Genomic DNA, 27954 nt, shown 5'->3' with positions numbered 1-27954 from the left:
AAGCATATTATTTATCTAGATCGAGAGAGTCTGCAACACATAAGACAAATTTGAAGTTCTAAACACAAAATCTCCCATGATTAGAGAAAGTGTCATCCTTGTTTTCCTGTTAGTTTCCCAAAGTTGCAATGCTGCGGAAACAAACCGCTGTGCGCCTTCAGCCTGCGGCAACATCCGGAACATTAGTTATCCTTTCCGACTCGAAACTGATTCAATCAACTGCGGAGACCTTAGATATAACCTGTCTTGTGAAAATAATTCGACGGTGTTAAATCTATATGGAGGAAAATACTATGTGCAGGCCATCAATTACCAGAACTTCACAATCCGACTGGTGGATGCTGGCGTCCAGCAAGATGACTGTTCCTCTATTCCTCGTTTTCCTTTGACTCATTACCCCTTCGAATGGGGAGATCCATACTCGTATTATAATTACAAATGGTTGTACCCTGGAGTATTGAGGTTCTTTTTATCGGACACGATTACGTTCATCAAGTGCCCAAATCCAGCGGTGAATTTTCGTCTTACTTATGTGGACACTGCGCCTTGCATCAGTGGAGGGAACTACTCATATGTGGCTATAGGCAGCATACAGGCATCTGATTTGATGGACTCGTGCACCGTGGAGATGATCACTTTGTTTCCATTTGCTGCAAAGAAGGTGTCCTTCATTGAAATTCATAAAGATCTGGCATTTGGGTTCCAGCTTTCATGGTTCGATGGCCTCCACTGTGTTAATTGTCGAAATGGGTGCTACCTGGAGAACAACAGCAATCATGTTCATTGCATAAAATGGAAAGGTACGCAAAACTTTCATCAATTAATTTTGTCACAATGATTTATTGGACAATACTTCTTTATTTTTGTTTTTATTTTTATTTTTATTTTAGGTAAACTTCAATTTAGTCCATGGGGACATTTTGGTTCTCATAAGCTAAATTATCTATAAAATAAAATTTCGGAAACTAAATTATCTTTCAGATTAAAAATAGAGTTAATAATATTTTGATTATTTTTACTAGTATTAATAGTAATTCAATTAAAATTCTAATGATAGAAACTAATTTATAGATTTATTAAAACATTAAAGACTAAATTACTTTATTTTAAAACTGCAGAAACTAAGTTATAAGTTTAAGCAAATTGCAGTGATTAAATTATAGTTTATCCTTTTATTTTTGTCAAGTAACTAATTAGTCTCACGTTCACACAAAAATCCGTATGCAATACATAAAGTCTTAATTAATTAAGATAAATTATAAATTAATTCTTGAGGTAGGTCAACAGCCGCCACGTTCATTGCTTAAGATGGAAAGGCACGCAACACTTTCATTGATTAATTTTTCTCATAATAATTTTCAGGAATATTCTTGGTTAGAGTTGGTTTACCATAAACTCAAAAAAAAAAAAAATTCAGTTGTTAATCCATTAAAATCGATTGTTAATTAATTTAACAACCGATTTAGCAATCAATTCAATCAGTTGCAATGAGGCTGATTGCAAATAGCAACTGATAACTAAATCAGTTGTTAAATTAATTAAATTAAAAAAAATAAAACTTTCATAAAAAAATAAAACTATCGATTGCCAATTGATGCTTACGTGAGTACGTATTTGAAAACCAATCCTGGAGCCATGTAAGCCTGTAAACCAAGAAAATGTGAGGTCAGTAGTCTTTTAGGCAACCACTCCGACGATCAATTTAGAGTTTGAAAGCGAAGAATGTGTGAATGAAATTTGAGAAATGAAGAGTAGTAAAATTAGTGGAGTTTTTATATCTGATTAATGGCACCTTCTAATATTTATAAGCTCATTTGAGATAACCGTTGTAGCTCTCTGTTATAATCTTGGAAGTTGGGTTGATATCCCGAGATTGTTTCCTACAAATCAACACTTAATCTTGACTTGGCACATCACTGCTCAATATGTATGATTCTCCACTTAGCAGGCGAGCGTTACTACTGCTTTTCTTACCATCCTATTATTATCTAGTTTGGTCCAAACTGAGCTATCCCCTGCATGACTTGATCTTGTCCAGTCTAGATGGTTGAGTTGTCTCTCGCTCAGTTTGACCCTTTGACTAAGCATAGACACTTGAATGCCACGTTGGATCCTTCGTACCAAGCGTTGACTCAGTTTTAGGTGAGTAGTATGATTAGTCCCCCCTCCAATGGATACGAATTTTTAGGATCGTGTGCTACTATTCATCTAGTTGCCTCATGTAGTGTGTCTTCATCGCATGTTGTCCTGGGACTTAATGAATCATTACTCGTGGACAACTGTCAGGCACGTCTTCTATACTGTGCTGCTTTGATTAGAGAGTGTTGTCATTATAACATTCCTTGAAAAAGTGTAAGAATGTTTCGATGGCATAATTATGCGGGTCTGAATTTCGAAATCACATTTATTACACCTCTTTTCGCTATAAAAACCACATTTTTCTTCCCTTTATCACTTTCGCATACCTATCTCATTACAATTCTCTGACTGTCATTTTACTTTTCCAGTGAATTCCAATCATCTCCAGCTTTAAGGTAATCTTGCATTTTATTTTGTTTTTCTTACCTTTCTTCAAATTTCTTCTAAAAATGAGTGATTTGAGTGAGGTTCGAGGTCCAAGTGCCACTCCCCAATCGCCTGTGATCATGTACTGCCCTGATACAAGCACCCACAATCTTTTTTCTGAAACTAATAGTTGGGATAATGACGACTGTTGTGCAAAATCACATAAGTATATAGATCATTAACAAGTAACATAATAGTGAGTGAGTATCGTTCCCACGAAGAATTTGGTTAATACTAAACTAAACAGCAATTATAACCATCTAGACTACCAATTACAATGATAAGAATATAAACTAAGTTATTCTAAACCAATAAAATAAAGGGAAGCTAAACAATTCAACTAAGGTAATCAATTAATAAAAGTAATTCCAGAATTAGGGGCTCACACTTCAACCTATTACAGATCTAATCTCATTCATTCAATAAAATGGAATGTTATTACTTTGAAGGAAATTAATCCTGAGTTATTTTAAGTCCTCTCTCAAGCACTCAAGGTGTATCTTAATTAACCTAAACCCTACTTTCATAGCGATCAATCTGAATTAAAACCCTTTAAGCTTTTTGATTAATTATGAACTCCACATAGAATATCAGCCTATCTCTGGGTGAAAAACCTTCAGTTTAATATCTTGATTTTCAAATATTAATCTTCACTTTTCAGTCATTCAATTAATATATAAAATCATAACTAAGTGGAGCTCTACACATAGCATGCATTAAGATCACAAGAAATTGAATCAAAAAACAAAATCTCCAAATTTATTAAATAAAATCAATATAAATCCATAACAAAATTGAATGTGCTACATCCCTAATCCTAGAATTAAGAAAACTACTCACTCATGGTGAGTTTAACAATCAACATAAAAATAAAATAACAATGACAAAACATTTGAAGAAATAGAATAAAGAAACCCAGATAAGAGATTCTACAGCTTTGAACTTTTGGAACTTCAATTGTAAATCTCTCTTAAGAATCTTAGTGCAAATCTATCCAACTTATTGAAAATCTAAGTTAGAATGTAAAAGATGTGATCCCTAGCTTGTTTTTGACTTCTTGTATTTATATTTAGCATAAAACCCTTAATTCAGAGTCTTGGAGGACTTAGAAGTCTTTTTTAGTCAAGCGAAACAGAGTTAAAGCCAAATTGGAGACTGAGCTGGGCAATTTACATAACCCATGAATCATTACATATGGTAAGCTGTGTAACTTTTTGGAGCCTTGAAACCTTCATTAATTAGGGTGACAAAAGATTACACAAGCGAAGGACCATTACACGGGGATCTTTACATGGCATGTGTAAGTGTTTTCTCTTGGCACACTCCTGGCAGCTTGTTACATTGGGCAGGACTCCCCAGTGCATGCCCTGTGCTTTTCTCCTCAATGCATGACCTGTCCTTTTTAACTTTCTAACTTATCCAATTGTGCTCTAGGCCTTAGGACTGTATGAAATCACCTAATAAAACACAAAACTCAAAATCCTAAAATGCAATGAAACTGACTAGAAATTATGCAATTAATTAACTCAACTCAACTAAACTAAGCCTTTATCTCAAAAATTTGGGGTCGGCTATATGGATTCCCTTTCTCCACTCTAAATGATTATGGGTTAAATCCTCATAAATGTGTAATGCTTCTAGGTCATGTTATACTACTCTCCTCCAAGTCAATTTAGGTCTACCCCTTTTTTTCTCTCTATCCTCTAACCAAATGTGCTCTACTTGTCTAACTGGAGCCTCCGTATGTCTACGCTTCATATGACCAAATCACCTCAATCTTCTTTCTCTCAACTTATCTTCAATTGGCACCACTCTTACCTTTTCTCTAATACTCTCATTACGACTTTATCTAGTCTAGTATTCCCACTCATCCACCTTAACATTCTCATCTCTGCAACTCTTATCTTAGACGCATACGACTCTTTCAGTGCCCAACACTCACTACCATATAACATAGCCGGTCGTATGGCTGTACAGTAAAATTTTTCTTTCAACTTATTGGGGATCTTACGATCACATAAAACTCCCGTGGCACGTCTCCACTTTAACCATCCGGCTTTAATCTTATGACTAACATCCTCCTCACATCCCCCATCTACTTAAAGGACTGAGCCTAGATATTTAAAGTGATTACTTTGGGACAGTACCACTCCATTCAAACTAACTCCTTCCTTATCACCAGTTTGGCCTTCACTGAATTTACAATGCATGTATTCTATCTTCGTTCCACTTAACTTAAAACCCTTTGACTCTAGAGTACTTCTCCAAAGTTCTAGCTTTCTATTGACTCCTTCTCATGTCTCATCTATCAGAACAATATCATCCGCAAACATCATGCACCAAGGAATACTCTCTTGTATATGTTTCGTCAATTCATCTAAAACTAATGTAAAAAGGTAAGGGCTTATGGCTGATCCTTGGTGTAATCCAATTGAGATCGAAAAATCTCGTGTCCCCTCCCACTGTGTGCACAATAGTAGTTGCTCCTTCATACATATCTTTCAACACTTGTATGTACCTAATAGATACCCTCTTTTGTTCTAACACATTCCATAAGACATTTCTTGGAACACTATCATAAGCCTTCTCCAAATCAATAAAAACCATGTGTAGATCTTTCTTCACATCTCTATATTTCTCCATCAAGCTTCTAATGAGAAAGATCGCTTCCATAGTTGAACGACCGGGCATGAAACCAAATTGATTGAGAGAGATAGAAGTATCATGACGTAGTCGATGCTCCACAACTCTCTCCCACAACTTCATAGTATGGCTCATGAGTTTAATTCTCCTATAGTTTGAGCAACTCTGTATGTCTCCCTTATTTTTAAAAATAGGTACTAAAATACTCTTCCTCCATTCATCAGGCATTTTCTTTGAGTTTATAATCTTATTAAATAATTTAGTTAACCATGCCACTCCCATATCTCCCAAACACTTCCACACTTCAATTGGTATTTCATCGGGTCCACAAGCTTTACCCACTTTCATTCTCTTAAATGCTTCCTTTACTTCTAAAGATCTAATCCTTCTAGTATAATTCACATTCTTTTCTATTGTTCTATAATCTATATTCACGCTATTACCATTTTGACTATTATTAAAGAGATCATTAAAATAATTTCTCCATCTTTCTTTAATGTCATCGTCTTTCACCAACACTTTTCCTTCTTTATCCTTAATGCACCTAACTTGATTGAGATCTTAACATTTCCTTTCTCTCCTCCTTGCTAATCTATAAATATCTTTCTCCCCTTCTTTAGTTCTAAGTTTCTCATATAACTTTTGAAAGGCCTATGCTCTTGCTTGACTAACTGCCTTTTTTGCCTCATATAAAAGGTACCTTAAGATACTTATATAATACAAGTGTATCAAATACCACTAAACTCAAACATTTGCTTGCCCTTAAGCAAATTGAAGTTTAAAAACACATTAGGGTTCTTTACTTTCCTAGAATTATAACCAAAAACTTAATTTGACATGCAATTAAACTCTCAACAACACATTCTAACTCCCTTCCTTCATTGCATAAAAGAATTAATGAGTGCTTATCAGAAATCCATCTCCTCAACCAATCATTCCAATTACAAGATGATTAATAAGTCACAAAGAAATTGTCTCACTAAGATAGATTTAAGAAATAATCACTAACTTAAAATGCCTCTATTACAAATGATTATATATAAGATGAAGGAGTATATCCCTAAACCATAGGCATATCCCATTTTTTATCTCTACTAATATAGCATACACTTTTCAAAAGATCAAAAGGTTTTTTATAAGGTTATAGTGGGCTAAAGGGTGATAAATGTGTCTACTAATGAAAAAGGACTTAAGGAATTCAAAATATAAGAAGAAACATCTTGCAAAAAATTAATGCACACTAAATTGTGACTTTCCTCTTTACACATGGAGAAAAGGAGCCTTTTACATTTTGAATATTGGTGCCAAGTATGCTTCCGTTTGGTGTTTTAATAGGACTTTTGCATTTAAATTGACTTTTGTTTATGCCTTTTGTCCCATTTTGGTGCGTACCCGCAAACTCAAACATTTTACTAGTTTGGAAGTGCACTTCTTCTCTATTTTCTCTCTCTCTCTCTCTCTTTTTTATAGCATACTTGTGCCAAGTCTACATTCACTCCTTTCCTCATCTCTATATGTACCTAATGTGCTTTTCACTTTGATTTTGACTCTTCTCATAGGGTTAGGATAAGTGTTTAAGCTAAGGGCTAGGTTAATATTATGGGGTAACACCCTAGGCAAATCTCACATCGGCAAAACACGGGAGAGATGTTGGGTTTATAAGTTGGCGGTTCATAACCCCTAGTGACGCGTTTTAAAATCATGAGGGCTTCGGCCTAGAGCGGACAATATCACTAGTGGGCCGGGCCATTACATTTGTGGTATCAGAGCCGCTCCATGTGCAACTTTGAGCGATGGTGGGGCAAACCTCAGCGATGACGCTGAGTCCTATAAGAGGGGTGGATTGTAACACCCTAGGCAAATCCCACATCGACAAAACACGGGAGAGATGCTGGGTTTATAAGTTAGCGGTTCGTAACCCCTAGTGACGCATTTTAAAACCGTGAGGGCTTCGACCTAGAGCGGACAATATTACTAGTGGACCGGGCCATTACATACATATAAGGGTAAAATATAAGCTCAAATTTTCCACAAGACATAATTTAGATTAAGGCTGGCTAAGGTTTTAATAAGGTTAATAACAAGGAATACCTAAATCATCTCTTTCTCAAGTTTATACTAGGATTTCACCTCGATAGATCAAAAAAATATGTTCTAAGGTTGGTGAGGTATACCTAAGCTTGTTCATATTCTAAGAATTTTCTCCTAGCTTTATAAATTCAATGTGACAAACTAATAATTATGAATTGGTTTAATTAGTCTTGCTCCACTTGGAAGATAAATTTTTCACAAATAAGTCATTAAAACCTTTAGCCTATCCGATTCATTCAATCCATTAACCCATGAGAGAACAATTATTTGCTAATTGAAGTTTTAGTCATATTTCTAAGGATAGTTTAAAAAAAAATTTTGAAAAATTTTTGGAATTTTGATATACAAGTGTAATGGAGGCATAAAAAGGTAATGCAAATGTAAATGCCAAAATTAACTAAAATGCAAAAAAATTACAAGAAATTGCACACACACGCAAACTCACACTTGACATTGTTCTCAATGGCAATATAATATAAAATGCAAGCTATATGTAGAATTGATAAGGCATAGTAAAGAGAATAAGCAAAATAAACTAATGTGTATAAAATCCAAAAAGTATCCTAATCTGGTTATCCTAGTCTAGAATGTCTTCAAAGGTGAGGAATGTCCACTCTCTTCCTATTTCTCCAGAGCATATCAAGCTTGTTGTGTGCTTCCTGAAGGCTATCCTCTAAGTCTCTGAATTGCTTGGTGAAGGTATGTTCCATCCTCTATAAGTATGCAAGGATAGGATCAATGAAAGGTGGTGTGCAGGGTGGGACTCTAGCTGGTAAGGCATGGAGTACCAGGTCTGGTCCCTCATGTTGCTGTTGTTGCTCTTCAGGTTGTTACTACTGCTCTGCAAGCTGCTGCTCCTGTGCAGGCTATTGCTCTGCTCTTAATAACTCTCCTCACTCTTATGGCTGTGCTCTATGTATCACATTTTCATGTTTATCCATGATAATGTGCCAATCTCCTACTCTCTTATAGATCCCCATAGAGATGCATACAGTTGTGTCCATTCTCATCATCACATAGGTATAAAGCCACAATGCATTGATATGGTGATGATGAGGCTGCCATTCATTATATGTCTTACAGTCTAGTGCGAGATCCTCCTAAAGCGCTGGCATAGGAAATACCTTATGCTACATCTGTAGCCATGTATCATACACCATAGGAAAAATAGCTCATTGGCATTCACCATGCCCAAACTGTCTCCTCGTCCCATGATGATGTGTGTTACAAAGCGATGGAGATATCATTGTGCTGGGTTTGTGAGCCTTGAAGATTTGGAGCAACTCGGATGTACTCCAGTGCATTTGGTGCTATTGTCCACCAAAAGGTGATGTTGTTGTACACATACCTAGTGATGTTATTGTAAACCTACCTGTTGATGGGATCTCTTGTAGGCCATCACTGTTGAAACAAAAAATGGCATTGAACTCGTCCATGTTCAAAGCCCGATTAACTCCCAAAAGTAGGAACTCTATCCATCACCTATCAACTCTATCCATGGCCCAAAGGTTTGCTTGGAAACTTCCTAAAAACTCTAATGTTAGGTCCCTATATATGGGCAACTAAATAGTCATTAAGCACTCCTATCTTATATTGTGCAAGTATGCATCCACTTGCGCCTTTAACCCCAGTTGTCCTAAAAGATCACTATCAAGATACTTTATTAGGGTAATCTTGCAAGCTGAAAGTTGAAGGGAGAAAGCTTTGTGGTTTGCATCTTTGAATGGCCAAGCCATTTCAAAGTCTTAGCATGGTGGTGCTTTTGGTGGTTGTCATGGTTGTTCTCCCTCCTCCCCATGGGTTTGTCAAGTTCTTGGGCTTAATGTAGGGGAGGGAGAATCATCTCTTATGTGGGAGGATGAGGGGCGATGGGCTACCCATTTTGCTAGAGCCACTAGAGAGGAAATCAGTTTCTTGAAATTAGAGTTTGGAAGAGAGTTTTGTGAGGGAAAGGGATTTGAGAGAGTTTTGTGTGAGAGGGAGAAATGTGTTTATGTGTTTTGGGAAGGGATGTGATGTTTAAATAAGGGTTAGAGGTTGATTGGTAAGTGGGTGTAACTTTTCACGTGAAACAGTGCAAATTTGAAAATAATCTATGACATTTACATAGGGCCATGTAACGTCACACTGATCCCCCCATGTAACTCTTTGTCCCTTGATTTTTTTTTTCTTTTGGCCTCGACTAGTTACACATCCCATGAAGGATGCACGGGTAACCCTTTGTAACTTTCTAGACCTATGTTTTCAATTTGCCATTTTATCTATGGTTGCATGGGGTATGCATGCTTGAGTGTTTTTGCCTTTCTACTTTTAAGCTGACTAAGTTACATGGGGTGTACTTTGATGCACGGGGTGCCCTGTGTAACTTTCTGGACTAAAGTTTTTCAAGTTCTTACGATCCTTCTAATTATGTTAGGTTGTGTTTCACTACTTAGCTATTGGAAACTCTATAAAATAGCACTTCAAATGCACAATTATACCCAATTCGACTTCCATTCCCATGCTAATTCGGTTCTAAGTATGTCAATGCAACACAGAATTAGCAAGTAATGAAACTTCACTTATTAAAATTCACTTCTCTTGCATGGTTTTATGCCTTTTTTTCCAGTCCATCTTCCTTTTAGCTTCTTGCTTCTCCTTTCTTTACCTAAAATAATTCAAGTTTAGAGTTTGGTTAGGGGTATGTAGTAAAAGAAAAGAATTATAAAACAAGAAAAGAAATTAAAAATTTAAAAACTAGGTTGCCTCTAAGAAGCGTTTATTTATAGTCTTTAGCTTGACTATAATGTTGGCTTTCTAAGGGGTAGGTGGATCGGGAAAGGAATATGTAGCTCTTTTTTCAATAGGTTCTTCAGAGAAGTATGGCTTTATACATTGGCCATTGACTTTGAATGCTCTTGATATCTCACTCCATACTTTTACTACTCTATGAGGGAAGACTTATAGGACTTTAAAAGATCCAAACCATCTAGATCTTAACTTTCTAGGGAGTAGCTTCAATCTAGAGTTGAATAGCAAGACAAGGTCTCCTCCTTTGATCTCTTTTCTTGTGATGTGCTTGTCAAGCTAGTTCTTAGTCCTTTTTTTGTAAATTCATGCATCTTCATAGGTATCTTGCCTAATTTCTTCCAATTCATTGAGCTATAAAAGCCTCTTTTTTTCTAACACTCTTCAAATCAAAGTTCAGTGTTTTAATAGCCTAATAAGCCTTATGTTCAAGCTCAATAGGAAGGTGACATGATTTCCTAAAGACTAAGCAGAAGGGGATAGTTCCAATAGGTGTTTTGAAGGCTGTACGGTAGGCCCACAGTGCATCACCAAGTTTCAAGGTCTAATCCTTCGTTGAGCGATTCACTATTTTCTTAAGTATCCTTTTTAGTTCACTATTTGAAATCTCCACTTGCCTACTTGTTTGTGGGTGATATGGTGTTTTCACTTTGTGAGTCACTCTATATTTCTTGAGTAATGCTTCAAATTGTCTATTATAGAAGTGACTTGCCCCATCACTAATTATGGCTCTTAGTGTCCAACACCTTGTAAAGATTTACTTTTTTAGGAATTTGATGACCACTCTAGCATCATTGGTTGGTGAGGCTATTGCTTCTACCCATTTGGATACATTATCCATACTAACAAGGATATACTTATTCCCAAGTGAAGAAGGGAATGGACCCATGAAGTCTAATAAATGCATAATTTATTAATATTACTCCCATCACATTTAGTGTTTCTAGGGTATCTTTATGCCTAATTCAGTTGATTAAAGTATAATTATCTATCAGGCATATGTTTAGAGAGTTGATGGAATAATTGTGTTAAATGGAGAAATTTTTAGCATTTGCATTAATTTGACTCTTCTAGAGCATAGAAGTGTGGAAGGAAGCATGGAAAGGTCAAAAGATTGAGAAGCATTGTTGATACAAAGTACACGGGTCATGTAAGCACAACCACGGACCCATGTAACATTCTGCCAGAAGAAATCCAGAGAGCCGAGGAAGAAACAAAGTACACAGGCCGTGTAACTTAACCTGTGTAAATCTTGGAGACTCTTGTAACCTTCTGTGCCAATGCAAGATATACCCATTCAGCTCCAGTAAGTTACACGGCCCTAGGCCGTGTAGTGATACACGGCCCTAGGTCGTGTAGTGATACACGGGCCGTGTATCCGTCGATAATTAGTTTCCTAATTTAGCTCCAGTTACAGTTTTTAATAGAGAGAAAGACTCTTAACACCTCAAGGACTCTAAAAACCTAACCCTAGGCCTTTTATTATATATAGAAGAGGCAGCAGCCGACACAAGGGAGATCAGACCTTCGTTCTCCATTCACATTCTAGATTTCTTCAATTTTCTTCTTTAATTTTCTGTAATGAGTGGCTAAGTTTTTAATTTAGTTCAAGGGATTCAAGTTTTTTTGCATGATTTGTGAGACCAAGTTCTTAATTTAATTTATATCTTTTTGAATATCTATTGTTTTCTGATTTCATTGACTTTGATCTATTGAGTGATTTGCTAAAAAGGCCTATTAGTTAATTATTTGATGTGATCAATTACTAGTTCATCTTTATAATCTGTAATTGTTGTGTAAGATTGAATGTGAGTAGCAATTAGGTTTTATTGATTATGATCCAAGTTTTCGATAATAACCTAAGGAAACAATAGGGTGAATTAAATTATTTATGCTTTATAAAGTATTGTTCAGCTTAACTACTTTCTTTTCTTAAAGCAGTTATTAATTTGATGAGGATTGCTTAATACCAATTCAGTTAATAATTAGAGTCAATAAGAGTGCTGGGCTCGAATTGATGAGTATAGGGAAGTTAGGGATTGTATCTTGCTATTTGGTAAATCTACGTTAAGTATTCAGTAAGAGATAATTGTATTTCTTTTATCTATGATCGAGTCATGCATTGGAATGTGAATTACCTTAGACTGAAGTTTGTTTAAATTGAGAGTTTCATATTTAAATTTAGTTCTTTAATTTCTGAACGTGATTTAGTGTTACAACCCCCCCCCCCTCCCTTAATCTTTGTTTCTTTCTTTTTCCGTTACACAAGTGCACAAAATTTTAGTAATTCAGTCTCTAAGGTTCGACTTGGATTTACCACTTCCTACAAAAAATATTTTATAACTGGCAATTTCAGATAATTTAAATTTTGGTGGATTCGACAATCACCAAAGTTTAACCCCCATACATCAAAAAGCTCTACTTCAAGTATTCCATGTAGGGGCATCTCATTCCTTCTTAATATATTTTTAGTCTTTTAACATTAATCGCATATAAGCACAAAGTTTCTTATATCTTTGAAGAAGGATGGCTAATAAAAACTTGCTTACATTATCTTGGCTGTAATTTTTATTATGCTGAAGTGTCCTTCAGAAGGTGAGGAATGATAGTGTTGGAGTAAGCTTTCAACTTCCTCCTCTAGAATGCATCTTCTAATGAGGCCATCATCACATCTCATAGGCTCTTCCCAATTATAGTCCTTTATGTCAAATAAAAACTTCTTTCTCTATTAGTAGAACATATTTGGTGGTAGCACTCTGCATATAAGATAATTAACTATGTCTGCATATCATGGGAGTTGAGTTATTGACAGGAGGTGCTCATTTGGAAAGGAGTCATCTATTGGTGTGTCCTCAGTTGTGTTCCCCCTTTCTTCTTACTTCAACCTAGAGAGATTATCAGTTATTAAATTCTCGGCTCCCTTCTTATCTTTAATTTCTAACTCAAATTCCTGTAGGAGAAGTATCCACTAGATTAGTCTTGGCTTTGCCTCTTTCTTGTTTAAGAGATACCGAAGATTTATGTGGTCTGCATATACAATAGCTTTGATGCAACTAAGTAGGATCTAAATTTGTCAATTGCAGATACAATAGCTAGAAAATCTTTCCCTATAGTTATGTAGTTAATCTGTGCATCACCAAGAATCTTGCTAGCATAGTAGAGAGCATGGACTTTCTTGTCTTTTCTTTATCCAAGAATTGCTTCTACTGCATAGTTGCTTACATCACACATGATCTCAAAATGATAGCTCCCAGTCTAGAGATTGCATTATTAATGTAGAAATTAATGCTTCCTTTATCCTGCCAAAAGAAGCAAGACAACTTTTATCAAAATCAAAGGGTACATCTTGATTTAATAAGTTTGTTAATGGCTTAGCTATTTTGGAAAAGTCTTTTATAAATCTTCGTTAAAATCCTACATGTCCCAAAAAGCTTCACACTCCTTTAACTAATGTTGGAGGTGACATATTTTCTATGATTTTGATCTTTGCCTTGTCCACCTCTATGCCTCTTTCTGAGACTAGATGACTAAGAATTATGCCTTCTCTAACCATGAAGTAGCATTTCTCCTAATTAAGTACCAAGTTTAATTCCTCACATCTTTGTAACACTTTAGAAAGATTAGTCAAAAAGTCATCAAAGTAGTGCCATAGACAAAGAAATCATCCATAAATACCTCCATTATGTTTTTAATAAAGTCAAAGAAAATAGCCATCACACATCTTTGAAAAGTAGCAGGGGCATTACATAGACCAAAAGACATTTTCTTATATGCAAAAGTGCCATAGAGGCAAGTAAAAATGGTCTTTTCTTGGTCTCCTAGGTGAATTAGGATTTGAAAAAATCCCAAGTACCCATCTAGGTATTAGAAATTTGAATGCTTGGCTAGTCTCTCAAGCATTTGATCAATGAACAAAAGACGAAAATGGTCTTTCTGGGTAGCACTAGTCAATTTCTTATAGTCAATGCACATTTGCCAAACGGTGATAGTCCTAGTAGAGATTAGCTCATTATTATCATTTTTTATTACCATCATCCTACCTTTCTTAGGTACTACATGTACTATACTAACTCATTTGCTATCAAAAATGGGGTCAATTACTCCAGCATATAATAGTTTTAAGACTTCTTTCTTTACTATCTCTTTCATGTTCAAGTTAAGTCCCCTCTAATGCTCTATAGTGGGTTTACTATTCTCTTCTATAGGTATCCTATGCATATAAATGGAAGGGCTAACTCCTTTTAGGTCCTCTATTTTTTACCCAATGCTCATCTAATGGGCTCTTAATTCCCTCAACAGTTTTTCTTCTTTTTATTCAATTAAACTAGCACTGATTATTATAGAAAAAGTAGAGTTTAAGCCAAGAAATACATATGTGAGAGTGGAAGGATGGGGTTTGAGTTCTACCTATAGTGTTGCCTCCTTATCATTAGATGTTGACATGGTTAGAGTTTGACTCGACTCTTCTGCTTAAAGTGCTTGAGCCAATGGTAGTAGTGGGCTAGCTTCTAATGATTATGCAATTGCTATTATTTCCTTGTTTTCATCTTTTATAGTACCATTGTGCATAATACAAGCTTCTAGAGGATCATCTGGATATCTCTTATTAAATTCCTCTTCAACTAGCTTATCAATTATACCAACCCTTAAACACTTGTCCATGTCTTTCTTTTATTTCATGGCATGAAACAAGTTGTACTCCACTTCCTCTTCTGCCACTTTGAAAGTCAACACCCATTTTTAACATCTATGATTGCTCTGACAGTTGCTAAGAAAGGTCTTTTCCAAATTATGGGAATTTGAACATCCTTCACTATCTCCAGAATAACAAAGTTGACTATTATAAAAAATTTGCCCACCTTTATAGGGATGTTCTCCAGAATTCCTATTGGATATTTCACATATCAGTTCACTAATTGCAAAGAAATTATAGTCGATTTAAGCTCTCTAACATTCAGCTTCTGATAGATAGATCAGGCCATCAAACTAATACTTACTCCTAAGTCACGAATAGGGGCATTAGATTAATACTTACTCCTAAGTCACAAAGAGCTTTGTCAATGTTTATATTGCCAATAAGACAGGGTATTGAGAAGCTTTTGGGGTCTTTAACTTTCGAGCTAGTTTATTTTGTAAGATTGCACTGCATTCCTCTATGAGAACCACTGTCTCATAGTCATCAAGCTTCCTTTTGTTTGATAGTATCTCCTTTAAGAACTTAGCATATGATAACATCTGAGATATCGCTTCTATGAAGGCAATGTTGATGTAAAGTTTCCATAAAACTTTTAAAAATTTCTCAAACTACTTGTCCAGTTTAGCCTTTTAGAATCTTTGAGAAAAGGCAATGGTGGCTAGTAGGGCTTAGGTAGCTCCTTCCTTTCTTTTTTTTTCTTCCCTCCATCTTCTCCTTGACTTTGTTAGCTTATGTTTCCTCTCCCTTTGCTTGAGTTATAGTTTCATCAGAGGCCTCTTCTCTTGTCTTCTGATTTGTTTCTAGCCTTTGGTCTTATAATATCTTACCACTCCTTAGGGTAACTGCCTTGCATTACTCCTTTGGGTTCATCTCTGGTTGATTAGGCAATTTACCAATAGCTTTATTTGAAGAACTGGCTTGCTGAGCAATTTAGTTCTTAAGCATTTTATTATGTGTGTCCAATTGATCCATTCTAGAAGTTAGTTATTTGATCATTTCATTTTGCTTTTGCTAAGCTACTAGAAAACTCTCCATCATAAATTCCATAGTCAACTTTGGTTTAGGCTATTGAGGTTGAGGATGTGGTGGTGGTTGAGTCATATTCTGACCTCTTTATGAAAACCTGGTGTTGCTGGCCTATATCCTTGTTGTCTATCGATTGGCTAGGTTTATTGGTTCTATGAGTTTGACCATAAGAAATTTGGGTGGTTCCTCCATCTAGGGTTGTAAGTGTTAGAATAAGGATTATTGATTGCCCTCTGATAGAAGTTTCCATTGTTATTTACATAGTTTATCTGTTTTGTGCATGGCTCACCATAATTGTTACATTTAGAGCTTAGGTGTCCTCTTCCATAGTGCTCACAGGAATGATTGCTTGTTCCAAATGCATTGGCTTGCATTTTGTCAAGCCTCTTTAAAGTTGATCAAATTGAGCATTGATCATGCTAAGAGCATTAAGTTCTAATACCCTAGCTATTCACCTTATGTCCCCTGTCTCATTTGACCATTCATAATTATGATCTGCAACTCTCTCCAAAAGTTTAAAAGCTTTTATGATTGTTTTCTCCATCAGATCTCTACCAGTTGCTAAATCTACTGTGCTCCTTGTTGATGGTAATAAACCACTATAGAAGTTCTGAATTAGGAGCTAGTCTTGAATGCCATAGTGTGGGCACTCCCTTTGAAAATATTTGTACCTTTCCCATGCATCATAGAATGATTCATTGTCCTTGTGCTTGAATGTTTTAAGCTCGAGTCTCAATTTAGCAGTCTTTGTAAGTGGGAAGTATCTTATTGAAAATGTTTGTGAAAGGTCTGTCGAGTTGGTGAATGATCTTGCAAGTTGAGTAACCACTTTCTTGCTTTATCTCTAAGAGAGAATGGGAATGCTCTAAGTCTAATAGCATCCATAAAAGCACCATTCATCTTAAATGTGTCACATAAAGCAAGAAAATATTAGAGGCGACAATGTGGATCTTCCATCAGTGACCCTCCAAATTGTGTCTTTTGAATCATCTAGACCATGTCAGTTTAAGCTCAAAATTATTTGCATCTATTGCATGTCTAGTAACACTTGGTTGAAATCCTCAAATAGTTAGGGCTCCATCATCCCTCAAGGGCTTTGGCCTATTATTTGCCATGGTTGAAGTTTCAGCTTCCTATTGCTTCTTCCCTTTCTTAATGGTTCTTAGAGTTTTGTCTATCTCTAGATCTAATTCAAGTATATCTTCAGGTTCAGTTTTAGTCATAAACTAAATAGAAGGCCTGAAATAGGAATAAAGAAAACAAAAATAAATAACTAATAAAAATTAAATAAAATAAAATGTTCAAATTAGCTAAATTGCCTATTGTCTAATATCAACAAAAGTTCCCCGGCAATGGCACCAAAAATTTATTATACAAAATCTCACAAGTGCACAGATCGTTAACAAGTAATATAGTAGTGAGTGAGTATCGTTTCCATAAGGAATTTGGTGAGTACTAAACTAAACAGCAATTATAACTATCTAGACTACCAATTATAGTGATGAGAATATAAACTAAGTTATTATAAACTAATAAAATAAAATAAAGCTAAACAATTCAACTAAGGTCAGTAATTAATAAAAGTAATTCCAGAATTAGGGGCTTACACTTCAACCTATTACAGATCTAATCTCATTTATTGAATAAATTAGAAAGTTATTACTTTGAAGGAAATTAATCCTGAGTTATCTTAAGTCCTTTCTCATCTAAGTTATCTTCAGTACTCTCTCATCTGATTTATCTTAAGTCCTCTCTCAAGGCACTCAAGACCCTTTAGGCTCCTTGATTAATTATGAAATCCATATAGCATATCAGCCAATCTCTAAGTCAAAAACCCTAAGTTTAATATCTTTATTTTTTAACATTAATCTTCACCTTTCAATCCTTCATTTAATATCTAAAATCATACTAAGTGGAGCTCTACATATAGCAGGCATTAAGATTACAAGAAATTGAATGAAAGAACAAATTTCCAAATTTATTAAGTAAATTCATGCAAATCCATAACAGATTGAATGTGCTACACCCTTAATCCTAGAATTAAGAAAACTACTCACTTATTGTGAGTTTAACAATCAACATAAAAATAAAATAAAAATAACAAAACATCTAAAGAAATAGAACAAAGAAACCTAGATATGAGATTTTGCAGAATGTAAAAGATGTGATCCCTAGTTTGTTTTTGACTTCTTGTATTTATATATGGCATAAAAACCATCAATTCAGAATTTTAAAGGCCTTAGAAGTCTTTCCAAGTCAAGAGAAATAGAGTTAGAGTCAAATTAGAGTCTGAACTAAGGCAATTAACACGGCCTGTGTATCATTACATGGGGCAGGCCATGTAACTTTCTGGAGCCTTGAAAGCCTTCATCAAGTGGGGTGGCAGAAGATTACATGAGCCAGGGACCATTACACGGGGCCCTTTACATAGCTCGTGTAAGTGCTTTCTCTTGGCACGCTTCTAGCAGCTTATTACGCTAGGCAGGACTCCCTAGTGTAAGGCCTGTGCTTTTCTCCTCAGTGCATGACTTGTCCTTTTTTACTTCCCAACTTGTCCAATTATGCTCAAGGCCTTGGGACTGTATGAAATCACTTGATAAAACACAAAAATCAAGAAATTAAGCCAGAATAACTCAAAATCCTAAAATGCTATAAAACTAACTAGAAATTATGCAATTAACTAACAAAATGCCTATGAAATGTAATAAAAAGTATATTAAAATATGTATATAATATAAGTATGTCAACAATTGGGGAGCTCCGAAAGTTGTGGATCCATCCACCCTAGTTAATGCTACTGTAACATTCCTGATGCTCATCCTATTTCTGAGAACATTGGGGTAGGCACATCTAGGTAGAATGTACCGTTTAGGGTTTCGAGATGTAGTTTTCCTTGTGTGGGTGGGATTTGCTCAATTTCTCCAAATACTATGGTATTGATAAGGAGAGATTCTGTATATCACTCGTCGAATGAAAAGGATGGGCAGACAGCACTTTTCTTCGCCTTGTTTATGTAGCTATCTATAAGGAACAGCTAAAAACCAGACTGCAGCTACCACTCAATCCTCTGGACCTCGAAATTCTCAAGTACTATGAGCTATCCATTCCTTGCATACACCCCAATTAATGGCGACTGCTCTCAGCTTTCTAGGCATTATGTTGAAGAAAAGGACCGCATGCCTTTGCCTAGATCTTTTCTAACTTTTTCTAGCTAAACGCATGTAAGATAGAGGAATATTGGCACTTCCATGCTCGAAAAGGGATGGGACTATTCATCGGTTTCCCGTCCTCATTGAAGAGGTAGGAAGACAATTTTTTCTTTATGGAGGATACTTCTAATGAAAGCTAGGGTGGTATCTAGACTAGCTGGAATTACCTGGCAAACAAAAAGGCGAGAAAGGTTTATCTTAACCCCAAGGAAAAAGCCATAGTGAACAAACTTAAGGCAATCATTTGGTAGGATAGAGTGTCGATTTAAACTTTGATCAAGGCTAAAGCCAAATGGTGGGAGTCGACTTATATGACTCAATACCCCATGGCAGGTGAGCACTACAACAACATCCCTATTGAGGGTAAAAACTTAACTTGTCATATAATTATTTTTACTTACTGAAATTGTTTTGCTCTCAGAGAGATGCAAACTGAGCATAAAACCTTGAACAACTCATAAGGAAAAAGAAGAAAGTTAGATGTTCTCTGCCTATTAATGATGCCACCCTACTAGTTCCCAAAAGGACAAGAGTTGTTGCACCATTTTCCTCCCCTCCCTCAGGTGAGGGACATCATGAGGACCCAACTCCTCAGTCTAAGCCTAAGAATATTGAAACCAGTCCTCTTCTTCCTCCTCCGCAGCCAAAGCAAATGGTTTAGCTAATGTTAGCGAACAAGTCAATTGTAGACAACCTAAAGCTCACCAACTGGCTTACGAAGAAGTACATGCTCTCACTCAACCACGCTCAATTAAAAGGTGAACATGATGATGATCTGGCTCTCTGATCAGTGTCACTCTAGCTAGAGCAGTTGTCGTGCACTTAAATTTTGAGGGAAAGGAACCAAGCATTGCGAAGACGCATCGGCACTCTAGAGACGAGGCTTACAATACTGGTAGAGGCTATAGCTACTTTGAAGAATAGGGCTCAAAACTTCAAGATCGAGCTTTAACAAATAAAGGAAAAGTTTTTTACTCTTGAGGATGAACTTACTGTTGCTCAGGAAGGACACTCGATCGTGCAGGCCGAGCTGAGAAAGAAAATCGGAGAGTTAAAGGGTGACCTTACCACCACTAATGACTAGATAGCCAAGATCTATGTCAAGGCTCAGAATGACATTGTCACTAAACTTCAAAGGTGCTATTTGGGAAATTACTTCTCCTAGGTGGCAGAACTTGGTGGTGGCGAGGGTAAGGAAGAGGGCGAGCAAAGGGGTGAAGGTGATGATGTAGGGCCCTCTATTTGATGCTTTGTACTTATTTTGTTCTTCTTGTTAATGAAAATCGCTATTCCTTTCCTCCATTGCGTGTTACTTGCAATGAATTTTTTACATGTATTTGTAGTTTGGCAATAATAACTTAAATGGATCAAAAAATAATGCAAATAATTATAATGGTAATAAGAAAACTCAAATCCACAGGTCGAGCAGAGTAATGAAATAAATGCAATAAGACAAGTAATACAGTTTGTACCCGCAGGCCAAATAAAAGTCATAAAAGTAGCTTCACATATTTTTTATTTTTGACTAACTTGAGGTGTCTCATTTTATTTATTTGGGTTTTTAATCTTCAACCACTTACTTTGAAAGGTTGCTCAGATTCTATGTTTACTTAAGAGGGTAGACTAGGATTGCCCTGATCTCCCTGTTAAAAATTTAGAGTTGTCATAGCCTTCTTTTAGCTATTAAAAATTAAGCACCCTTAGGTTATGGGTAGTCTATCTGGTTGTCGCCATGGATTTAACACCCTTGATTTATTTAGCCTAATGGACTATCGTCATGGATGGGTTAAGCACACTCAGATAATTTAGCTTGGTGCACTATGCCATGGAACGGCTAGGCACCCTTAGATAATTCAGCGTGATGGACTATCACTGTGGATGGGCTAGGCACCCTTAGATAATTTAGCCTAGTGGACTATTGCCATGGATAGGCTAAGCACCCTTAGATAATTTAGACAAATAGAATTTCTAAATAATTCCTCCTTATTGATAATATTTGCAAATATTACAGATGCTCCATGCTTGAGGCTAGACTTTGCTATTTATCTTGGCGGATAACCTTAGAGGAAAGGAATAGCGATTTTCATTAATGATAAAAGGTCCATGTTATACAACCCAGGGCAGATTACCTTTGAAATGATAAAAGGTCTGACCCTATTATATCCTAGCTTCCCAATTTCAACTACACCGCTCATGACATCATCTCTCTTAAGAACTAAATCTCCAACTAGGAATGCTCAAACTTTAACTTTCTTATTGTACATGTTGATCATCTTTTATCTATATTGAGCCATCCAAACAAAAGCAACTTCCCTCAGCTCTTTTATTGTGTCAAGGTTAAAGCAAAGGCCTTCTTCTTATGAAGCTTCTTTGAGGTGCTCTGTTTGGGCTAATGGGATGTTAACCTCCACAGAAATTACTACTTTTGAATCATAAGCGAGTGAAAATGGAGTTTTTCCATTGGCCGAACTTAGTGTAGTTTAATAGGCCCATAGAATACTCAGGAAATGGTCAGGCCAGGCTTCTTTAGCTTTGCCTAGTTGCCTTTTTAATCCATGAAGTATTGTTCGATTCGCGACTTTTGTCATTCTGTTCATTTGCAGGTGATAAGTTGAGGTGAATCTAAGGTCAATTCCCTACTCGGTGCAAAGTTCTCTAAATTTGTTACTAGCAAACTTAGTAAAATTATCTATGATAATGACCTTGGGGACTCCAAACCTATAAAAGATATTCTATCTGACAAAGGTGATTACCGAGTCAGCCATCACATATTAAGATGCTTCGGCTTTTAGCCACCTAGTGAAATGATCGATGGTGAAGATAGCATATTTGTAGGACCTCGATGCTATTGGGAAAGGTTTGAGGATGTCTACGCCCCACTGGTAAAATGGCCATGGGCTACCAATAGCAAAAAGTTTCTCTACTGGGAGTCGAGGGATGTTACTGTGTCCTTGGCATTTTCTGCACTTCTGAACCAAGTCCTTAGTGTCCTGAACTACAATAGGCTAGAAAAACCCTTGCATAAATGCCTTTTTAGTGATCGTTCTTGCCCTTTTGTGGCTACCACACAAGCCTTCATGGATTTCAAGGAGAACCAATAGTCCATCCTCTCTGCTGGTACATTTAAGCCATGGTTGAAGATAAGACCTTCTGTATAATCAGCTATCAGTGATGTTGTACTTCACAGATTTCTAGACTATCTTCTTGGCTTCTAGTTGGTTATTCAGTAGTGCACCTTGGTTTAGGTAGCAAAAGATAAGTGTCATCTATATTTCCTCAATGTTGATTTAGAGTGCCTTCTCATCCACCGTCCGTGCTATTATCTCCTCAAAAGAGATGGGCTATGACAGGTGTTGTTTGCCTGTTGTTGTTGTCTGTGCTAAGGAGTCTGCTTCTTGGTTCTCCTCCTTTAGTACTTAGATAATGTTTATTTCTCCATTGTCTGCTTGGATTTATGATAGCATACTTTGTATTTGTAACTCTTATCTGCTCAAGTTCAGGTATTTAACTTGATAATTTCCCTATATTTGGTTAATGACTAATTGTAAGTCATAGAAGATATTTACTTTTTGGGTTCTTATCTCTTTGATGATGCACAGGGCCATGAGAATGTCCTCGTATTCGGTCATGTTGTTTATTGCTCAGAATGCTAATTTGGCCACATACTTTAATTTTTCTCTGTATGGCCCTTCAAGGACTACGCCCATACTCGCAATCGTTGAGTTCGATGCTCCATTCGCCCACACATTGCATTTCTCCTTTGCTTTCTCCTTGATTGTGAGTACTGGTGTTAGTTCAGCCATGAAGTTTGTGAGCACCTGTGCCTTTGCTATCCTCAAGATGTATCTAATGTCATACACCCCGAGGATCATTGACCATATTTCCAATCGTCCAGATGACTCTAGTATATGTAAAATTTTCCATAGGGGATAATTTGTTCAAACTTTTATTGTGTGGGCTTTAAAGTATGGTTTTAACTTGTTTGCTGAAGATAGAACTGCGTAAGCAAGCTTTTCTAGAATTGGTTAGTTAAGTTTAGAGCCCTTCAATACTTGACTCGTGTAGTACACTAGTCTTTGTTTGCCATCTTCTTTTCTAATGAGGATCAAGCTTATTGTTTCTTTTGTCACTACAAGATATAAAAACAATACCTCGCCCAGTTTTGGCAAGTTAAGCAAAGCTGCAAATGATAAAAACTGCTTCAAATTTTCAAAAGCTACCTGGCATTCTTCTCCTCACTTGAATTTATTTTTTGCTTTCAATGCCTGGAAGAAAGGCGGGCATTTTCTGGCTGAACAACTAATGAATCCCCCAAGTGCCGTGATTCACTCATTGAGTCGTTAGACCTCCTTTATGTTCTTCAGTGGCTGCATATCGATTATTACTCAGATTTTATCCAGATTTGTTTCTATTATCATTCGAATATCATGAAACCAAGGAACTTACCAATTTTCACGCCGAAGGTGCATTTGTCCGAGTTGATCTTTATCCCAACTTTGTTAAGCATGTCAAACATGGTCCTCCAACTTCTTGGAATTGATAATCTTATCGTCTACATATACTTTGATGATTTTACACTTCAGGTCATTAAACATTCGATCTACCAGCCTCTGATAAGTTGCCCTTGCATTCTTGAGTTCGAATGGCATTGCTCGATAATAGAATACCCCAAAGTCTATCATGAAAGCAGTCTTCTCCTCATCCTCTGCATCCATCCTTATTTGATGGTATCCAGACACTGCATCCACCAAGGATACTACTTCATGTTTGGCCATTGCATTGACTAACTTGTCAATGGTCAATAATGGATGGTGGTCCTTTGGGTAGGCTTTATTGAGAACTGTGTAGTTAACACACATTCGCCATTTGCCATTCACCTTTTTAACCAAGATGATGTTGGCTACCCAGGTCAAGTACTTGACTTCTCGAATCAAACCTACCTCCTATAACTTCTTGACTTCGTCTTGTATTATCTACTGGCGTTCAGGTGTGAAGCACCTCTTCTTTTGTTAAACCAGCTTTACTTATGGATCCATGCTCAACCTGTGGGTAATTATATTAAGGTCTATGCACTTAACATCTTGTGCTAGCCAAGCAAATGTTGCCATTCTCTTTCTTAGGGTTTGGATCACTACCTCTTCACTTGACCCATTGAGTACAGTGCCAAGGCAGACTTTCTTCCCTTCTTGCAGTTCTACTTCCATTACTTAATTGGATGATTGTAGTGAGATTTGACTCTTTGGTTTCTCCAGAAGCTTGATCGGTAAAGTAACTTCTGTCACCACTTTGGTTGACTTCTAATAGCATTTCTGCACTGATTTTTAAGTTCCTTGGATAATGGTTATGCCTCCTTTGGCAGGTAGCATTTCATGCATAACCATTGCTACTTAGGAGCGGGCGACCAAGGATAATATTGTATGATAACGAGATGTTGACTACTGTGAATTTTGTATTGATCTCGTGTTTAAACCCCTTATCACCCAAGATCACTACCAGATTTGTGGTTTCTAGAATAGGAACTGTCTTATCTTAAAGGCCAACCAATGGGTATGTCACATTTGCCAATCTTTCCTGTTTTTGGCCAAGCTTCTCGAATACTGCTTTAGTGATGAGGTTGACTGAGCTTCCTGTGTCGATTAATTAAATGTTTAAATAATTTTTTTTTACTCTTATTTTGTTTTTGCTTATCAATTAATTCACATATATGTATTTTATATGCAAATTAATTTATTTATAAAAATATTATGTGAGCATATACATACAAGTCTAAATCGTGAAATTTACCTTAAAAACAAAATATGTGCATTTTATAATGCACATTTGCACCATTGGAATGTCTATTTTATGACTAAATGCATATTTATTGCATAAGTACATTTCTGTCAAACAAAATTCATTATATCAATCAAATATTAAGTTTTTTATTCAATAATTTATATTTTACCAATGAAAAAATCCAAGATTTTATGTTTCCTACTATTTTATCCAAATCTTTTAATTTTTGATAATTAAATTAAACCTTTTGAAATTAAAGAAATTTTATCGAACACAAATTTTATCCTCAAATTCTAATAGGTCAATTTAGTGTTTGAGATTTGACAAAACTCACTACTTAGTCTCAATATTTTCAAAACTAGGCAATTTAGTATTTCAAATTGGTAAAATCTATAACTTAGTCCCTCCATCTAATTGATAGTTAATTATAGCAAAAAGACCAAATGCCCTTAACTCTATATATTTTCTGCGAGAGAAAAATGGGAACCCTAATCTAGTCATCACAGATTACGATCGAGTTGGAACTAGCCTTCGTCCACCAGCCCATCCCTAAACGAACCTGCTGGAAATGCAAAGATCGAAACTCTAAGAAGTGATCTCCAAGTCGAGTCGTGATCTGTAAACCCAACCTGGTTGGATCTTTGTTTTTTAAGTGCATTAATTTTTTATTTTATTTCAAGAAACAAAATGTCACCGGTTAAAATCTAAAAAAAAAAATGTATTGGAAAAATTAAGAAAAATTTCAAAACAATTCTACAAAATTCTTGACAGGAAGAAAAATTAATTTGGGGAATAATAATATATTTATTATGTTATTTAAATATAAAGTTTAAATTAAGTGACTACGTTGTAGGTTTTATCAAATTTTAAGGACTAAATTGTTTGATTTTGAAAATATAGACACTAAATTGTAAGGTTTCACCAAATCTCAAATATTAAATTGTAATTTAATAAATTTAGGTATTGAATAAAATTTCTTTTATTTTGAAAGTTTTAGTTTAATTATCTAAAATTAATTAAAAGGTTTAGATAAAATAGCAACAAATATAAAATGAGCAACAAATATAAACGTTTGAATTTAGCGGTAATATAAAATTATATAATCACCCAATCCAATTAGATAAATTGCTTATGTGGCAAGAATTATATGGTTTGGTGATAGTGTGTTGTTTTTGTTTTGGTACATATGGTGTATGTATTTATGTTTACAATCTGCTTTTGTTCCATCATGACACTATATTTTTCTTCGCCTATCATAAATTGAATTTAACCAAGAAAATCTAATAATTATTACATAAGTTTCTGATGCAGCTAAGCTCTAATAATATATGAATATTTCTTATAAATATTAACTTTTATTGTTTTCTTAATTGATTGAAGGTCCCATTGACGTAGGATTTGGACTCAGAAGTAAGGCTTCTCTTCCCATTTATTTAATATGTGATATACGTTTAATTAATTATTACTTCTTAATTTTTAACGTTTAAGAATACTAACATCGCTGTTTTTTTGTTTAAATTTGCTGCAGTTTGGCTCCCAAAGATCATGCATGTTGGTGGTATTGTTGTTGGTGAGAACTCTTCTCATTAATTAATTTCGGACATGTTTATTTATATGCAGAGAGCAAACAACAAAACATTTGAAAACATAGCTAACTTATAAACCTTACGCTTCTAAAACCATATATATTTCTTGCATTTCTCTATTCAAAATGTATGGATAATATTGACTAATGAGTTTGTCTCTCTTGAATGCCTCTATTAAATTCACACAGGAATGTTTCTTGCTGCAAGAGCTTCATGTGGAATTCTACTATTAATCGCATTTCTTACTTATAAATGGCGAAGAAGGCATTTATCGGGGTATGACACTATTGAAGAATTCTTACAGAGCCACAATAACCTTATGCCAATAAGATATTCTTACTCAGACATTAAGAAGATTACTGGTGGTTTCAAGGAAAAGTTAGGAGAAGGAGGCTTTGGTTCTGTGTATAAAGGAAAGCTTCGTAGCGGTAAATTGGCTGCAATAAAGGTACTAAATAAATCTAAAACTAATGGACAAGATTTTATCAATGAAGTTGCTACTATTGGGAGGATTCACCATACTAACGTTGTACAGTTAATTGGCTTTTGTGTTGAGAGATCAAAGCAGGCTCTTATATATGAATTCATGTCCAATGGGTCTCTTAATAATTTTATGTTTCATAAAGAAGGATCTATTTCTTTAAGTTGGCAAAAACTTTGTGAGATTTCCCTTGGAGTGGCCTACGGCATAGAATATCTGCACCAAGGTTGTGACATGCAAATCCTTCATTTTGACATCAAACCTCACAACATTCTTCTTGATGAAAATTTTACGCCAAAGATTTCAGATTTTGGTCTTGCTAAATTTTATCCAACAAAGGGGAACATTGCATCTCTTACAGCTGCAAGGGGAACAATAGGATATATGGCACCAGAATTATTCTACAAAAACATTGGACGTCTCTCATACAAAGCAGATGTATATAGTTTTGGAATGTTAATTCTAGAAATGGCAGACAAAAGGAAGAATGTAAATGCAGTTGCTGAACATTTAAGTGAAGATTACTACCCATTTTGGGTTCATGACCAACTCTCTAGAGGAAAATTAGCAATAGAAGACACAACAGAGGAGGAAAACATAATAGCTAGGAAAATGATTTTAACAGGATTATGGTGCATACAGATGCAACCATGTGATCGTCCTCCAATGAACAAAGTTGTAGAGATGCTTGAAGGAGATTTGGAAAGTCTAGAATTGCCTCCCAGACCTGTTCTATTTCCTATTTGCTCAGTGACTACAGATGGAGGAGAATTATCATCAAAATTAGGTGATTTTACAGAATCAAGTAGCTTGATTGAAAATCCAAGTTAAGTAACTTGATACATAATATTCTGAAGAGTGCAGGGGAAGGCCAACATCCCCACACCTTGAAAGAGTTGGTCTTCAAGTTTTATCATTTTAATTTGCTCTAAAGACTAAGGTTAATGACTTAATGAATGATGATAGTTTGTGATCTTGTGTGTGTGTGTGTGTGTGTGTGTTTAACTTGTAGGCTACTTTATTCATATTTATGGTTCTCTCAAAACGACCTAGGCCACATTGGTAAGACAAAAATAACACCGTAGAGTTCACTAA

The 27954-nt window shown here is 35.7% G+C and overlaps 1 protein-coding gene across 1 annotated transcript; it reads left to right on the top strand.

Annotated features, from left to right (window-relative positions):
* On the top strand, positions 1-27954 carry LOC131180815 (LEAF RUST 10 DISEASE-RESISTANCE LOCUS RECEPTOR-LIKE PROTEIN KINASE-like 2.4). Its single transcript, XM_058148545.1, has 4 exons — positions 1-800; positions 26173-26202; positions 26321-26362; positions 26567-27954. The coding sequence occupies exons 1-4, from the start codon at positions 77-79 to the stop codon at positions 27688-27690; spliced, it is 1920 nt and encodes a 639-aa protein (XP_058004528.1). The 5' UTR covers positions 1-76; the 3' UTR covers positions 27691-27954.

The sequence above is a fragment of the Hevea brasiliensis genome, chromosome 6, assembly GCF_030052815.1.
Source record: "Hevea brasiliensis isolate MT/VB/25A 57/8 chromosome 6, ASM3005281v1, whole genome shotgun sequence".
Lineage (NCBI taxonomy): Eukaryota > Viridiplantae > Streptophyta > Magnoliopsida > Malpighiales > Euphorbiaceae > Hevea > Hevea brasiliensis.
The sequence above is the reverse complement of the archived record's forward strand: the minus strand, read 5'-3'. Positions and strand labels throughout refer to the sequence as shown.

Coding starts and splice junctions, on each gene's coding strand:
- LOC131180815 (XM_058148545.1), top strand. CDS start 77: ATGATTAGAGAAAGTGTCATCCTTGTTTTCCTGTTAGTTTCCCAAAGT. Junction 26,203..26,320: donor CGTAGGATTTGGACTCAGAA/GTAAGGCTTCTC, acceptor AATTTGCTGCAG/TTTGGCTCCCAAAGATCATG. Junction 26,363..26,566: donor TGTTGGTGGTATTGTTGTTG/GTGAGAACTCTT, acceptor AAATTCACACAG/GAATGTTTCTTGCTGCAAGA.